The 12,961-nt window shown below is 44.1% G+C and overlaps 1 protein-coding gene across 1 annotated transcript in view; it reads right to left on the minus strand.

Moving 5' to 3' along the window:
- PRPF31 (pre-mRNA processing factor 31) overlaps positions 1-12,961 on the minus strand; it is a 518,214-nt gene that overhangs the window by 330,633 nt on the left and 174,620 nt on the right. The window contains exon 7 of the mRNA XM_044087556.1: positions 4,392-4,549. Within this exon, the coding sequence (XP_043943491.1) occupies positions 4,392-4,549 (158 nt within the window). The remainder of the gene's footprint in view (positions 1-4,391; positions 4,550-12,961) is intronic.

A 12,961-nucleotide genomic window follows, 5' to 3' on the forward strand; every position in this document is an offset into this window, starting at 1 on the left:
TTCCATTTGGTTGGTGGGATTTGCAAAAAAGGAATGAAACAGTTTCTGGATATAATCTTTGGCACCCAAATGTAATTTGTGAGCGATGCTCAGGCTTCTGGATGCAGTGACAAGCACCCTCAGACTCCCTCCAGAGAGCAGCAGTTAGGCAACCCCTTCAAGAGTGCTGGAAGGGTTTATCTGAGAAGGTACCTAAAACCCTCAATTTAGCTGGCCTTCTCTGCTGTGAGGGTTGTGTTTTTCATTGTAACTTCCCCTCTTAACTCCTGGGGAAGCTTCCCCTTGGAGTCCTATAAACAAACCTTGTGACATGCAAAACCACATCTTTGCATCTCCACTCTGATTCCTGGAAAAGGATCTCTGCTGGGTAAAACGTATTTCCACAGCAGACAAGGTCATTCCATCTTTTGCAGTATGGGAGAGCATTTCTTTAACTGTCGGGCCAAACGGAGATCAAGTCTTCAATCATCAGTGCTGCCTTTGATGGAAGTGCTCCACAAAATAGCATAAGTACATCCAGGCATGTGTCTAATTTGTTATGCCAGAAACCACTGCCCAAGAGGTACCTTTGGTTGCATGACAGATTAACCTCATGGAAGCAATAGTGATGGACTGAATGGTGGTCAGTTGTGAAGACAGCAGTTTGTGCTCCTCTACAGACATGGACCAAAGAAGAAATTTGGGAAGTTCTTTAATCAAACCCCTCTGCAATCTAGTAAAGTGTGCCAAATAATTCAACGACCTAACAGCAAAAGTAGAGGAGGCATAAACATGCTTTCCAAATCTGTCCAATGCCCTAGACTCTTGGCTGCTACAACAACCATGGCATCTGCAGAACTCCCTTACTCCCATAAAGGCCCATTTTTGGGAGGGGTGAAAAATTTGTCAGTAAGATGAGGAGTGGGCTCTAAGGTATCCGGTTCCTTCCATGCCTAGCAAGGCACCAGATCTATAAGGTCATCAGCTGGGGTGGAGGGTAACCCAAGACATAGATAGGTCAGACCCTAAGGCTTCTAGGAACACTAACTTTTCATGGGAAGAGAAAATAAGATGACCATCCACCTTTCTTTCCAAGGATCTCTAGAATGTCTCCAAAGGAGATCTTCTGGTGGAGACCTTGGGAACCCCTCCCCTTCAAAGTCAGTGTCTTTGGTTAAAGATTCCCAAGGGAAATCTACGTATCTCCTTTTGCATGACCTCTTCTGGAGGACATCAGTAGTGAGATGATCTGGAGAGGTATCGGAAGAGATAGGAAGTTCTTGCAGAGGAACTGCCTAGAAGCTCAAATGGGCTGAATGTCCCTGTGGAATAGGCTGGTGAGACTCGGAACTCGGATTAGAAGGCAGAAGACGGGCAAGTTCTAAAGAAATAAACAGACTGGACTCTTGGGTGAGACAAAGCCCCCTCCACCACCTGAAAAGCAGAAGGGCTGGGAAAAGCAGTTGTTGGCCACACCAAGGCTCCTGGTGCTGCTGAGCCCAGACTCTGCCTGGACTCCTGCAGCAAGGGAGGAATCAGACCTGAGCTGTCCAGTGCAGAAGCACTTAAGGGAAGTGACAGCTCTGACAAAACTGGAGTTGAACCCATCCCCCCGCATCTGGCGACAAAGCTTTGTCTCCTAGACTCTTCCTGCTCAAGGGAGATTGGTGCAGAATGAGTCAGGCAGGGACAGAGAGTTGAAGATCTAACAGCCTTCAGATCCAGCACATCGACTCTTGAGATTATCATATCTGAAGGCTTTGAAATTGTTAGATGGATCGGAGAAGGAGAAATAGGCAGAACAGAAGTAGGTTGGAGGTTCATAGATCCAACAGGAGACGCAGCCCATAACATCCCCCATTTGAAACGGAGCCCTGAGAAACTTCATCATCCTATCCACTGCTTCATATAGGCTCTGGGAGGACCTAACAGAGGACAATGTGGAAGGGGGACGTGACATACTCTGGTGTCTCCTGTAAAAACGGTGATCAGAGCCATGGGGAAATGGGCTCCAGAGAAAAATGACTACTTCAAGTTCTGGGATACTTAAGCATTTCCACAGTCTTATCCAAAGGCATCAGATCTGATCTTTTCACAATTCTGACTGGCAGCCAAGAGGTTGAAGCAGGTTTCAGAGAATGATCGGGAAACCATTTTTTGTAACTTCCCGGACTCCAATGAAGACTTGTTTTTTTTGGTGGGGATTTGAGCCCCTGAAACAGATTCGGCAGAAAACTACGCAGAGGGTGGAAGCAACCCTTTCAAGACCAGCTTATTATGATCACTAAAGGCCCAAGAATTAGACCCAGCACATAAGAAGCATGGAGTCTGAAGGTGGGCTGCTCCCAAACAGTCCACTGACTCCCTTTACGCATCAGAATTAAGTATCTCATGCCCACAGAAAATGCACTTTTTAAAATCTTTAGGTTTTCTTAGCCATAGCAGAGGGAGACAGAGTTAAAAAAAAATTACAGAAAAGAAAATACCAGCAATGGTATGAGCAGGTACTGCCAATAATGGTAACAAGTACCGTAGAAAAACAGTTAAGAAAGGAAAACCGCAATTAATGCTAGAAACACAAAACTCTAAAAAGGATGAAGGGTGAGAAAGAAACTGTGACAGCACAGACAAAAGGTAAGAAAAATTAGTTATTTACACTAGCAAAATGACTAATGAAACACCCTATAAGCTCGAGAGATAGCGGGATCCAGGACTGAAGTAAAGAAGCGACATATGAGATCTGCGGTATTACAGTATTCTGAGGCATTACGGGTAAGGGGAAGAGCTTGAGAGTCAGATCTGAAAGTGAATGCGGACAAGCCGGATCCAAGGTGGGATCTAAGATCCATCAACTGAGGAATGAATGAAAATGACATCTGATCAAAAATCAATTATTGTATGCCAAAGAATGCAGGGTCTTCAACTGGCCCTAAACAACTCAGTGTGGTAATCAGTCAGCACAAGGCTGGAGATATCACTGAAAAAAAGCATGATGGTCAAATGAGGCCAGCAAATCCCAAAAACCTCTAGCAGTCCATCAGTGGTACAGTGAAGGGGCCCCTCAACATAGCAATCAGCCTTATCAGAGAATTTAAATTAGGCAGGACACATGCGAACCACGCAGCAAAATCTTGGTTGATAATCTGGTATCTCAGAACTGTCAGTATGGGGAAATGAGAGAATCTCTGTCAGTCCCACGGTAGTGTTGACCTGCAGCAGCTTAAGATGGTGAAAATATCCTGCATTCAGACCCAGGTATTCTGAATTACAATAATCAAGGTGATAAGTACTCAGTTCATATAGTATGGTGTCTAATTCACTTTTATGGATTAGATGCCCAATTCCAATAACATTCCTCAGATGCGAAAAGGAAAATTTGTATTAAGAGTTCATGAACAATCTCTATCATGTTAAAAACCATATCAACCCCACAAACATTCTTAACAGTGCATGAAAATTCAGAGTGAGAGAAAAAATGTCTGCAATGTACTTTAAATTGTCAAGAGCTACATATAAAAGGTATTTCATTTCTACCAATTTCTAGCAGTCCAGTTTAGGCAGTCAAAAAGACAAGCATGCAAAGCACTGCTGGAAGTCCAGTGACAAAGGATAGGTATGGCAAAGCAAAGTATCATTAGCACAGCCGCAAAGACTGTTATGACCTTGTATTATATACCCTAGGGGGAATAAGACTGCGAATAACAAGGGTTCCAGTACAAAATCTTCAGGAACACTGGAAAATGATACAGCCTCATAAAAGTCTGTACCAGACAGCATTCTCTAGGACCTACTGGCTAAACAGAACTTCAGCCAGGTTGCAGCAACTTCATCAAGACACTCAAGGAAAATTTAATGATACATGAAGTCAAACATTGTAAAGAAGTCAATCAAGATAAGAATGGAAGCTCTCTCTCACCCACAGATCATCAGCCATGATCCTCACGAAAACAGCTCCTATTCGAAAGTGGACAACCAGATAATGTGAACTCTGACACTTTGAACATTCAACAGTAATCTCCTAACGCACAGAAACATTTTGAAATTTACTGTTACTCTAAAGTGTTTTGTAGGAGTGTTTTATCCCCTTTACCTTTCACATGCCCCTGCTACGTACACATCAGGTCAGGATTAGTATACATTCCCCATCTTCATATTGAAATTCTCATTGTTTTGAGGATTGCAGTTGCTGTTCTCAGACATTTAGTGACAGGCACCCCAATAAGACAGTCGCCATGCAATGCAAGAAAACAATTTTTTTTTTTTTTTTTTGGAAAAAACTCCTAAGTTGAACCTGAAAAATGGTCCATTTGGATCAGTGTTCTACCATGGTTAGCAATTAAAAGAGAAACAAAATAAAATGTGCACATACTACAAGCATAACTCAAAGGCTTGAAGGGCAATGCACAACTTACCGGTGGAAGTGACTGAACAATCTCACTGTGGTAAATGAATCCAGTGTGTGGCAAAACAGATGTGCTGGAGAAACCAGACAAGGTCTTCCTCTGTGCCCCTAGCAGCATGACATTACAGGCTGGCATTTTGGAAAGGTTTGTTAGACCACCAGCAATCCCTGAAAAAAAAAAGAACAAAGACAATTCCTCTTAACAAATGTAGACTACCATCAAATTATGTGTGTATTTTTTTACATCTCTACTAAGGATAAAATGACAGGAACAGCTGTCTACTTCCAAGGGCTTCTCAGAAGCAATGTTCCTAAGATAGGCGTGCTCAGTCATAGATTCATACTGCTACTAGGCTAATGACCCAAGGGGCCTTTCTAAGCCTAGCCAAGCTTTCCCTAAAAGAATAATGATGTCGTGTTGAGAGCCTGGCATTTATAAGACAAGGGTGTCGGGCCCGGTGTAAAATTTTCTATTCCCCATCAACTGGTCGTGGTTGCACAAACTGGGTAACAGATTAACTCAACTTCACGTGGATGGGAAGCCTGTTCCATAGGAGGGGCAGTCAAACTATAGAAAGAAATACCAACATAAAAAGGGGTTCCACATCTTATAAAATTTTTGCCTATTAACCTGGCCATTGAGCTGGTCCTTTTCAGACCCTTTTCAGCCATGTCTGAAGCCAAAACTGCAAGGTTAAAAACAATGCATCAATGATCAACTTACAACAGCCAGTTAACAAGCACATTTCTGGGAGGAAAATGGAGTACCTGGATAAAATCCACGTAGACACAGATAACATGTAAAACTCTACACAGAAAGAGTACAGGTCAGGCTTGAACCAGAGAACCTGGTGCAACAAGGCAGTGATCTTACCACTCCACCATCTGCCCATTAGCCAACGCATCATAACGATTGCCTGCTAACAGTCTAATGTCCCAACAAATAGTGACAGAGCATTTTTCTGCATCTTGTGGATCATAACCAATTTCAACATTTAGGTAGCTGTTAAACTCTTTTACCAAAGTTAGTTCCATCATGCCTACCCTACCACAACTGGGACAGCTTAGGTTAATCTGTTGCCACATCAGGCTACTTCACTGACAAAGAAAGCATTGCAAACTTAGTTAAATTTTGTAGCTTTCAGATTCCTGCATTTGGGAATAATTTCTCTCTCTCCATTTTCAGCAGCATTTTCTAAATTAATCCGTTCTTGTGTCTGTGCTACTGCCCTTGCAGTAGTGAGGGGTGATGCAGCACTAACATCCACTGTATGCCCCCCATCTACATGGTATTACTTTGGTGGTGCAGGAGGTGGCAAAAACGCTCTTTGGCAGCAGTACGACACTGCCTTAGATGTCCTGATCTGTTGACTCGTCCCAAAATTGGGTCAGTTGGTCCAGGGGTGGCTATTCAGGTTTGACAAGATCTTTAAAAAGAGGACATGGCATGGAAATAACTGTCACCTGCAGGGTGACAAAAAAAAAAAAAAAAAAAAAAAAAAAACATTAACCTGTTCTTGTCAATATATTGCATCCTTTGAAATATGTTAAGCTATAAATATGGTTAAAATTCTGTGCATCTCAGCATCACTGACAAATGTTTATAGTAGGGAAGGTCATTATCACCAATCTATTGTGGGCCTAAATGGAAGGGACTGTTGGCACAAGAAACACTGTCTGGCTTCAAATCCAGTTGGCAGAGGTAGCAGCTGGTAGCACAATGGCCTGTACGCCTCAGAGGAGTGACTAGAGTCAGATGAGATGCAGAAGCCAAGTCAAGTATTTAACAGAAATACAAGTGCACATTTTACTAAATCAGGCTGACGTGTTCCACTGAATTCCATGCAATGTCATCAAATCAAACAATTTATATCGGTCATTATTTATTTATTCCAGTTTGATGATTGGGGAGATCCACTGGGCTTGGGGGCCCGTTTTTAGTGGAGGCCCAGAGAGAATAGTTCCACAGAACAAAGTTTATTAACATGAAAATTTCAAAGATAGTTTGCAATACAAACAACAAGTTTCTTCAAAAAGAATAAAGACAAACAATTTAAATTTTGTTCAGGAGAAAAAACAGGCATATAACGTAATAGCTAGATTTTACTATTTAGTTACCTATATGATATACACTTGAGAGTGAGGTTAGGAAGGCAAGAAGGGTTAGCCCGGAATGATGACTAATGACTAGTTTAAATCTGTACACAATCTGATGCTTACAGTTTGTATATCTGTACATATCCAATTGACGTTACAGTTTACAATGCATCTTTACAGTTTCATTGTTTTAATGTTGCACTTTATAGGATCATAGGTAGGTACCAGGCTATCTGCCCGAAGACATTTATAAGCCTAGCCAGAATGTGCCGGCTTTCGCCGCCCCCTTAGATTAGTTCCCTGTGCCTCTGTCCAGCAGAGCCATTGAAGTGATCCCTGGGTAAACTGTTTCCCATCCACTCGTCAAGGTTTCTCTTGAAGTGGGTTAGCAAGGAGCTCTGCCTAATGTAGATTGGAATCTTCTTCCAAAGCATGGGAAGTCTCTGGGACAGGAATCTATCCCTTCAGCACGTCCTATTTATTGTTGTGGTGAGGTTTAGATCCCTGGAGCGTGTGGCTCGAAGGGATATGGTTTTCTTTAGGTGGAGCATGTCCATCAATTCTAGGTTGGACATGGCCTTGTATGTCAGGCAGAGATCACCTCTGAGTAGGCGGTATGCAACAGAGTACAGCTGGAGTTTCTTCATTCGAGCTGCATAGGGCATCTGCTTGAGGCCAGTGATCCTCTTGATGAGGTACTTCTGTGGTCTTTCCAGTTGTTGCAGGTGTCTTGTAAGGTACACCCCAAATGGGGCATTGTACTCTATGATGGGTCTGATGAGTGATGCATGAGGGGCCCAATGACCTCTTTCGATCTGGATGCAAACCTTTTTGTGATTAGGTGGGACACACAGAAGGATTTTCTAAGCACTTTGGCAATGTGATTATCAAAGGAGAGGTTACTATCTACTTGGTTCCCCAGATCCCTTATTACATCTTCCGTATTTAGGGGGCTACCACCTATGTGGTAGTTTGTGAGTACTTTGTTTTTTCCAAAGGGGATAACTATGCACTTTTTGGCATTTAGCTTGAGGCCATGGTTTTGACACCAGGTATTTGCTTCAGTGAGACCCTTTTGGAGGATGTCTGTGTCAGCCGGAGAGTCAATTATAGCCTCTAGTTTGCAGTCGTCTGCGAACTTGGTCAGCCATAGTCCTCCTGTGCTTGCCTGTAACTCTGAGAAGTATATGCCAAACAGCAGGGGTCCTAAAACGGAGTCCTGGGGAATGCCACTTGTAACCGGTTTAGAGTCAGACCTAGCTCCCGCAACTCTTACCATGTGGGTTCTGCCCGTGAGCCAGTTGGCAATCCATCTCATGAAGTAGGGGTTTATGTTCAGGCTGATGAGCTTGTCTATAGTACTTGAGTGGGGAATGGTGTCGAAGGCCTTTGCGAGGTTTAGGTAGGCTGTGTGGACCACCTTTCTCTCGTCTATAGCCTTGGTAACTGTGTCAAAGTCCACCAAATTTAGGAGGCATGATCTGCCCTTAAAGCCAAACTGGGTAGGGTCCAGTGTTTGGAGGTTTCCAATGTCTCTGTTAATTATATCCATGATGATGCAACTCCATAGCTTTGCAGACCAAGCTAGTCAGGCTTATAGGGCGATAGTTCCTGTGGTTCATTGTGGCTCCACCTCTGTGGAGTGGAATAACTGTTGCTGTGCGCCACTCTGTGGGCACATAGCCTGCGGAGAGGCGGATTTTAAACAGTATGTTTAGGTGAGGGGTTAGTTCATCTTTGAGCTCATGTAGGACGCAGCCTGGGACACCGTCCGGTCCCATTGATGCTGTGTTTTTGGCTTTGGAGAGGGCTGTTTTAACCTGAGTTTCAGGTTTGAGGTGATTTCAGGTGCACTACATTCTTCTGGTATAGTTATGGGTCCTTTTGGAGATTAGAGGGGGGTGAAGTTTGCACTGAGCCTGTCTGCCAGGATGTTGGCTATATCGGTAGGTTCAGTGTATTTTGTGCCATTCTGCACTAACTCTGAGCAGATCTGAGAATTGCCACTTACATTCTTGACATAGCTAAAGAATGCCATGTGGTTATCTTTGGAGTTCATGGCAATTTCTCTTTTGAAGCTAGCCTTGGATGATTTTATGAGGGAACGTAGTTTCTTGCTGATACTGATCAGGGATGTCTTCCCTTCTTGGGATTTTACTCTTTTTCTGTACTAGTTTCCTTGTTCTACTGTATAGCTTATTTATGGCAGGGGTCCACCACACTGGTTTCCTTTTCTTGGAGGAGTGACTCTGTTTTGGTTGGGAAAGCACGATCCATGCATTCTTGTAGGTGCCCGTAAAGTGCATTAGTAAAGGATTTTGCAGCTTGGACAGCGTTATCCTTTAGCATAGGGGCTTTGAAAATTCCCACCTCGGTCTTAAGTAATGTGAAGTTTGCTTTTGAAAAGTTTTTCACAGTGGTTTCTTTGACCGGGGGTGGTGGTGGAATGTGGATATCCAGAGTGATTATTTTATGGTCAGATCTAACCAGCGAGGGGTTGACTTCCGGTGTGGAACACCGGTCGCTCATGTTGGTGATGACCACGTCCAATATGTTACCTCTGGTGGGGGGTGTTGACCAGTTGATCCAGGGCATTTGAGTTTATAAATTCTAGGAAATTTTGAGCAAGGGAGTTTGTACTAGAGTAGTTCTCCCAGTTAATGTTTGGGTAATTGAAATCACCCAATATTAGGGTGTTTGGTAGGACCTTTATGTTTCCCAGTGTTTCCCGGAATGCAGAGTGGGGGTACTGGGACATGGTGGGTGATCTGTAGCAAGCTATAATTTGAAAAGCAGTTTTGCCCGTTGTTAGTTGCACGTGAATGTTCTCTGAAGCATCGTGCTGTGCCACTAACCTAGAGGTGTGGGTATCCTTGATGAATATGGAAACTCCCCCGCCTTTTGTATTTCGGTCCGTGTTTTGTGGTCGAAATGTATGGTACGAGTTGTAGCCTGGTAGTGCTGGGGTGCTCTCTGGAACTTTAAACCAGGTTTCTGTTACTGGACATGTATCGATTTTCTCCATACTTAGGAGTGCATCGAGTGCATGCATTTTGAGGTTTAGACTTCTCGCATTGAGTAGCATTACCCTCAGTTTTTTTGTTACTTGTGCCATTTACAGCGGTGGGTTTGTCTTTTGAGCCTTGCCTAAAAAAGGCACTATGGGGGTGGCAAGAGCCTTGGCCAATATTCGAAACTTTAAAGGTGACCGGTGCAAGCCGTCTCTAGCGAAGCAGCGTGGCTTGTCAAGCATGTCATCCCAGGCTGGACAGACACTGGATCCCCTTTGAATGACACCAGCAGCTTAGCCAATTGTTGAAATTGATAATATTTTCCTCTATACTGTGGTACCATTCTTGGTGAGGGCAGAATGCTACTCAGGGTTATACCGGCCTGGGCTACGTGATCAGGCAGCTCCTCCATGTCTCTATGTAGTCCAGGGAGGTATGGCTCAGGTCATTCACACCAACATGGACAATGACAGAATCATATTTGTACTTGTTCTGGAGTGACCTGAGTGCTTGTGATATGTGACGGATCCTGACACCCGAAAGGCAGCTAACCGTAACCTTCTCCTTGTTCAGCCTAGTGAGTGGGACGTCAGTGTGCACGACTATAGAGTCACCTATTACTAATGTGTTGGGTATGTTATTTTGCCTTAAGGGCTGTGATTGTGTGGCACGCTGGTTTTGTGAAGTATGTGTTTCATGGTTTGTATTTGGGGTGGAGGTTGCTTGGATGTCTGCTTTGGAGGTCTCTGTTGCTTTTGCAGATTTTTAGAGCCTCTGAGTATGTTTTTATGTATTTATGTGTTTTTTTGCCGGTGCTGGTTTCATAGGTCTATGTGAGACTGGTGGTGTGATGCAAGTAATTCCCTTCTCCTCCTGACTGCCTGGTTCAGTCTTGGGTTGAGAGAGCTCAGCCTCCAGTTTGGCTGTATAATTACATCTCTCGCATGTATTAGTATTTGGTGGAAGGAGGATACATATGTATATATACTCTGTGTATTTTAAATTGCTCTTCATATTCAACAGCTATATGCAATTGATGGTAACCACTTGAAATGCTGACACACAAAACACATGGAATGAATGGCCAAAAGAGCAGACTTGCATATACTAAGTCTGAGATATTTCAGAATATTTCCTTTTCTCTGAGATATGGCAATCTCAGAGCAAGTATATACACGTTTGGAGGATGTGGGGGTGCATGGGGGGGGGGGGGACTTGTCCTCCTCTACAAGAAGAAGTTTTAAGGAGAAGAGCAATTTTCGAGATTCACTCTTCTCTTGTATTTTTGGTCGAGTGACTACTTTTCAAAGGGAGCCATAACTGTTGCGTTTTTGGCACCAGTTGTGATTAAAGAGGGTCTTTTGGACCCACTCACTCATTTAGGTTCATAGGTGTGTACTAGGCCAATTGCCTTGGAGCCTTTACAAGCCTAGCCCATAGAGGTGCCCTGGGATCATGTCGCCATTAGTTCCCAGTGTCTCTATCAAGTTGAGTCACTAGAGTGATCCCTGGGGTGAACTTTCTATTTCCCATCCATTCATTAAGATTTCTCTTGAAAAGGGCCAGTGAGGTGCTCTGCTTGACATGCAATGGAAGTGTATTCCATAGCATGGGCAGTCTCTGGGTTATGAACCTGTCCCTCCAGCATGTTCTGTTGATTGTGGTAATGAGGTTGAGGTCCCTGGAGCATGCGGTGCGGAGGGATTGGGATTTCTTTAGGTGTAACATTTCTAACAGGGCTGCGTCAGACATGGCTTCGTAAGTCAAGCAGAGATCACCTCTTAATAGACGATATAAGAGAGAAAAGTTTTTTTGAGTCTGTCCATGCAGAGCATGTGTTTAAGGCCTAGGATCCTCTTCGTGAGGTCCTTTTTTGGGCTTTCCAGCTGTTGCAGGTGTTTAGTGAGATGCATGCCAAATGGGGCATTATTATGACTTGTCTAATGAGGAAGAGTAGAGAGAGATGATGACCTCTTTCTTCCTGGATGCAAAACCCTTGGTAAAGAGATGTGCCACATAGAAGGACTTTCTGACCACAGTGACAATGTGGTGGTCGAAGGAGAGCTTGCTGTCAACCTGTGTCCCCAGATCTCTTATAACGCCTTCAGTGTTCAGTGGGCTACCATCAATGCGGTAATTAGTGGGAACTGAGTTTTTCCCAATGGGAATGACTACGGATTTTTTGGCATTAAGCTTAAGGCCATGGTTTCGACACCAGTCATTGGTCTCAGTGAGGCCTTTCTGTAGGATGTCTACATCACTTGGGGAGTTAATAATGGCTCCCAGCTTGCAATCGTCAGCAAACTTGGTCAGCCAGAGTCCCTCTGTGTTGGCCTGGACTTTTGAAAAGTAGATGCCAAACAGGAGAGGACCCAGGACAGATTCCTGTGGGACTCACTAGTGACTGGTTGGCAGTCTGCTACTTACACACGTTGGGTTCTATTTGTGAGCCAATTTGCAACCCACCTAGTGATACACGGGTTGATTCTTAGTTTGGTGAGTCTATCAATAATTCCTGAGTGGGGAATGGTATCAAAGCCCTTGGCCAGATTGAGGTAGGCTGTATGAAAGTACAGTTTTGTACCTACCATAAATGTAGATGGTCGAGTGTTCACCCTGCTGCAGTCATCACACTTGGGTTATCCTGTCGTCAGTCGGATGGAATTCCAAAGTCTTGGTCTGGCGTCGGTTGCTGTCGCCTCTTCCCTGATGTCAGTGCACCAGGGGTATATATAATGCAACAGACGCCATTTTCTTCAGTTTTTCTTGCCCCAGGTGTCAGATGCCCCCAAAAAGGTGGTCAGAAATTAGTACCAAAAGGAGTAACCACAGCACAAACACAAAATCCCTTCAGCTATAAGCAAGTACATCAGTAAGGCATAGATGAGATTTAGCCAGTAGATCAGAGGGGATGGAGGGGGGGTAACCTGGACTGCAGCAGGGTGAAAACTCGAACTATATGGTAGGTACAAAACTGTATTATGTTCATAGTGTTACCCTGCTGCAGTCACTACACTTGGGTTGAATCCCAAAGCTAAGGTAGGGGGGAGGTATCAGAGGGTTAGTGGAGGCTATAAGGCCCTGCAGAACTGCAGTGGCGAAGCCCGCCCTGGACTTTCAGTAAAGAGGTAAGTGATAGTGTTTGGTAAAGGTGTGTACTGAACTCCAAGTTGCAGCTTCTAAAATTTCCTTGGTTGGAACCCCCCTGAGAAAGGCTGTAGAGATGGCTGTTGCCCTGGTAGAGTGGGATCTAATGGTAGCAGGAAAGTACAGTTTTGTACCTACCATAAATGTAGATGTTCGAAGATCCACATTGCTGCAGTCCTTACTTATGGGTAGTCCGCTGTCCTCGGTCGGCCCGAATACCAAAGTATTAGGCTGACGGCGGTCATGGGCGCACAGCCCTGACATCAGAGCGTCAGGGTATAAAAGCGCATGACCGACGTCATATCCTCAGTTTTTTCTTGCCCCA

Source organism: Protopterus annectens, chromosome 1.part1 (genome assembly GCF_019279795.1).
Source record: "Protopterus annectens isolate FY-2018-M chromosome 1.part1, PAN1.0, whole genome shotgun sequence".
NCBI classification, from domain to species: Eukaryota; Metazoa; Chordata; order Ceratodontiformes; family Protopteridae; genus Protopterus; species Protopterus annectens.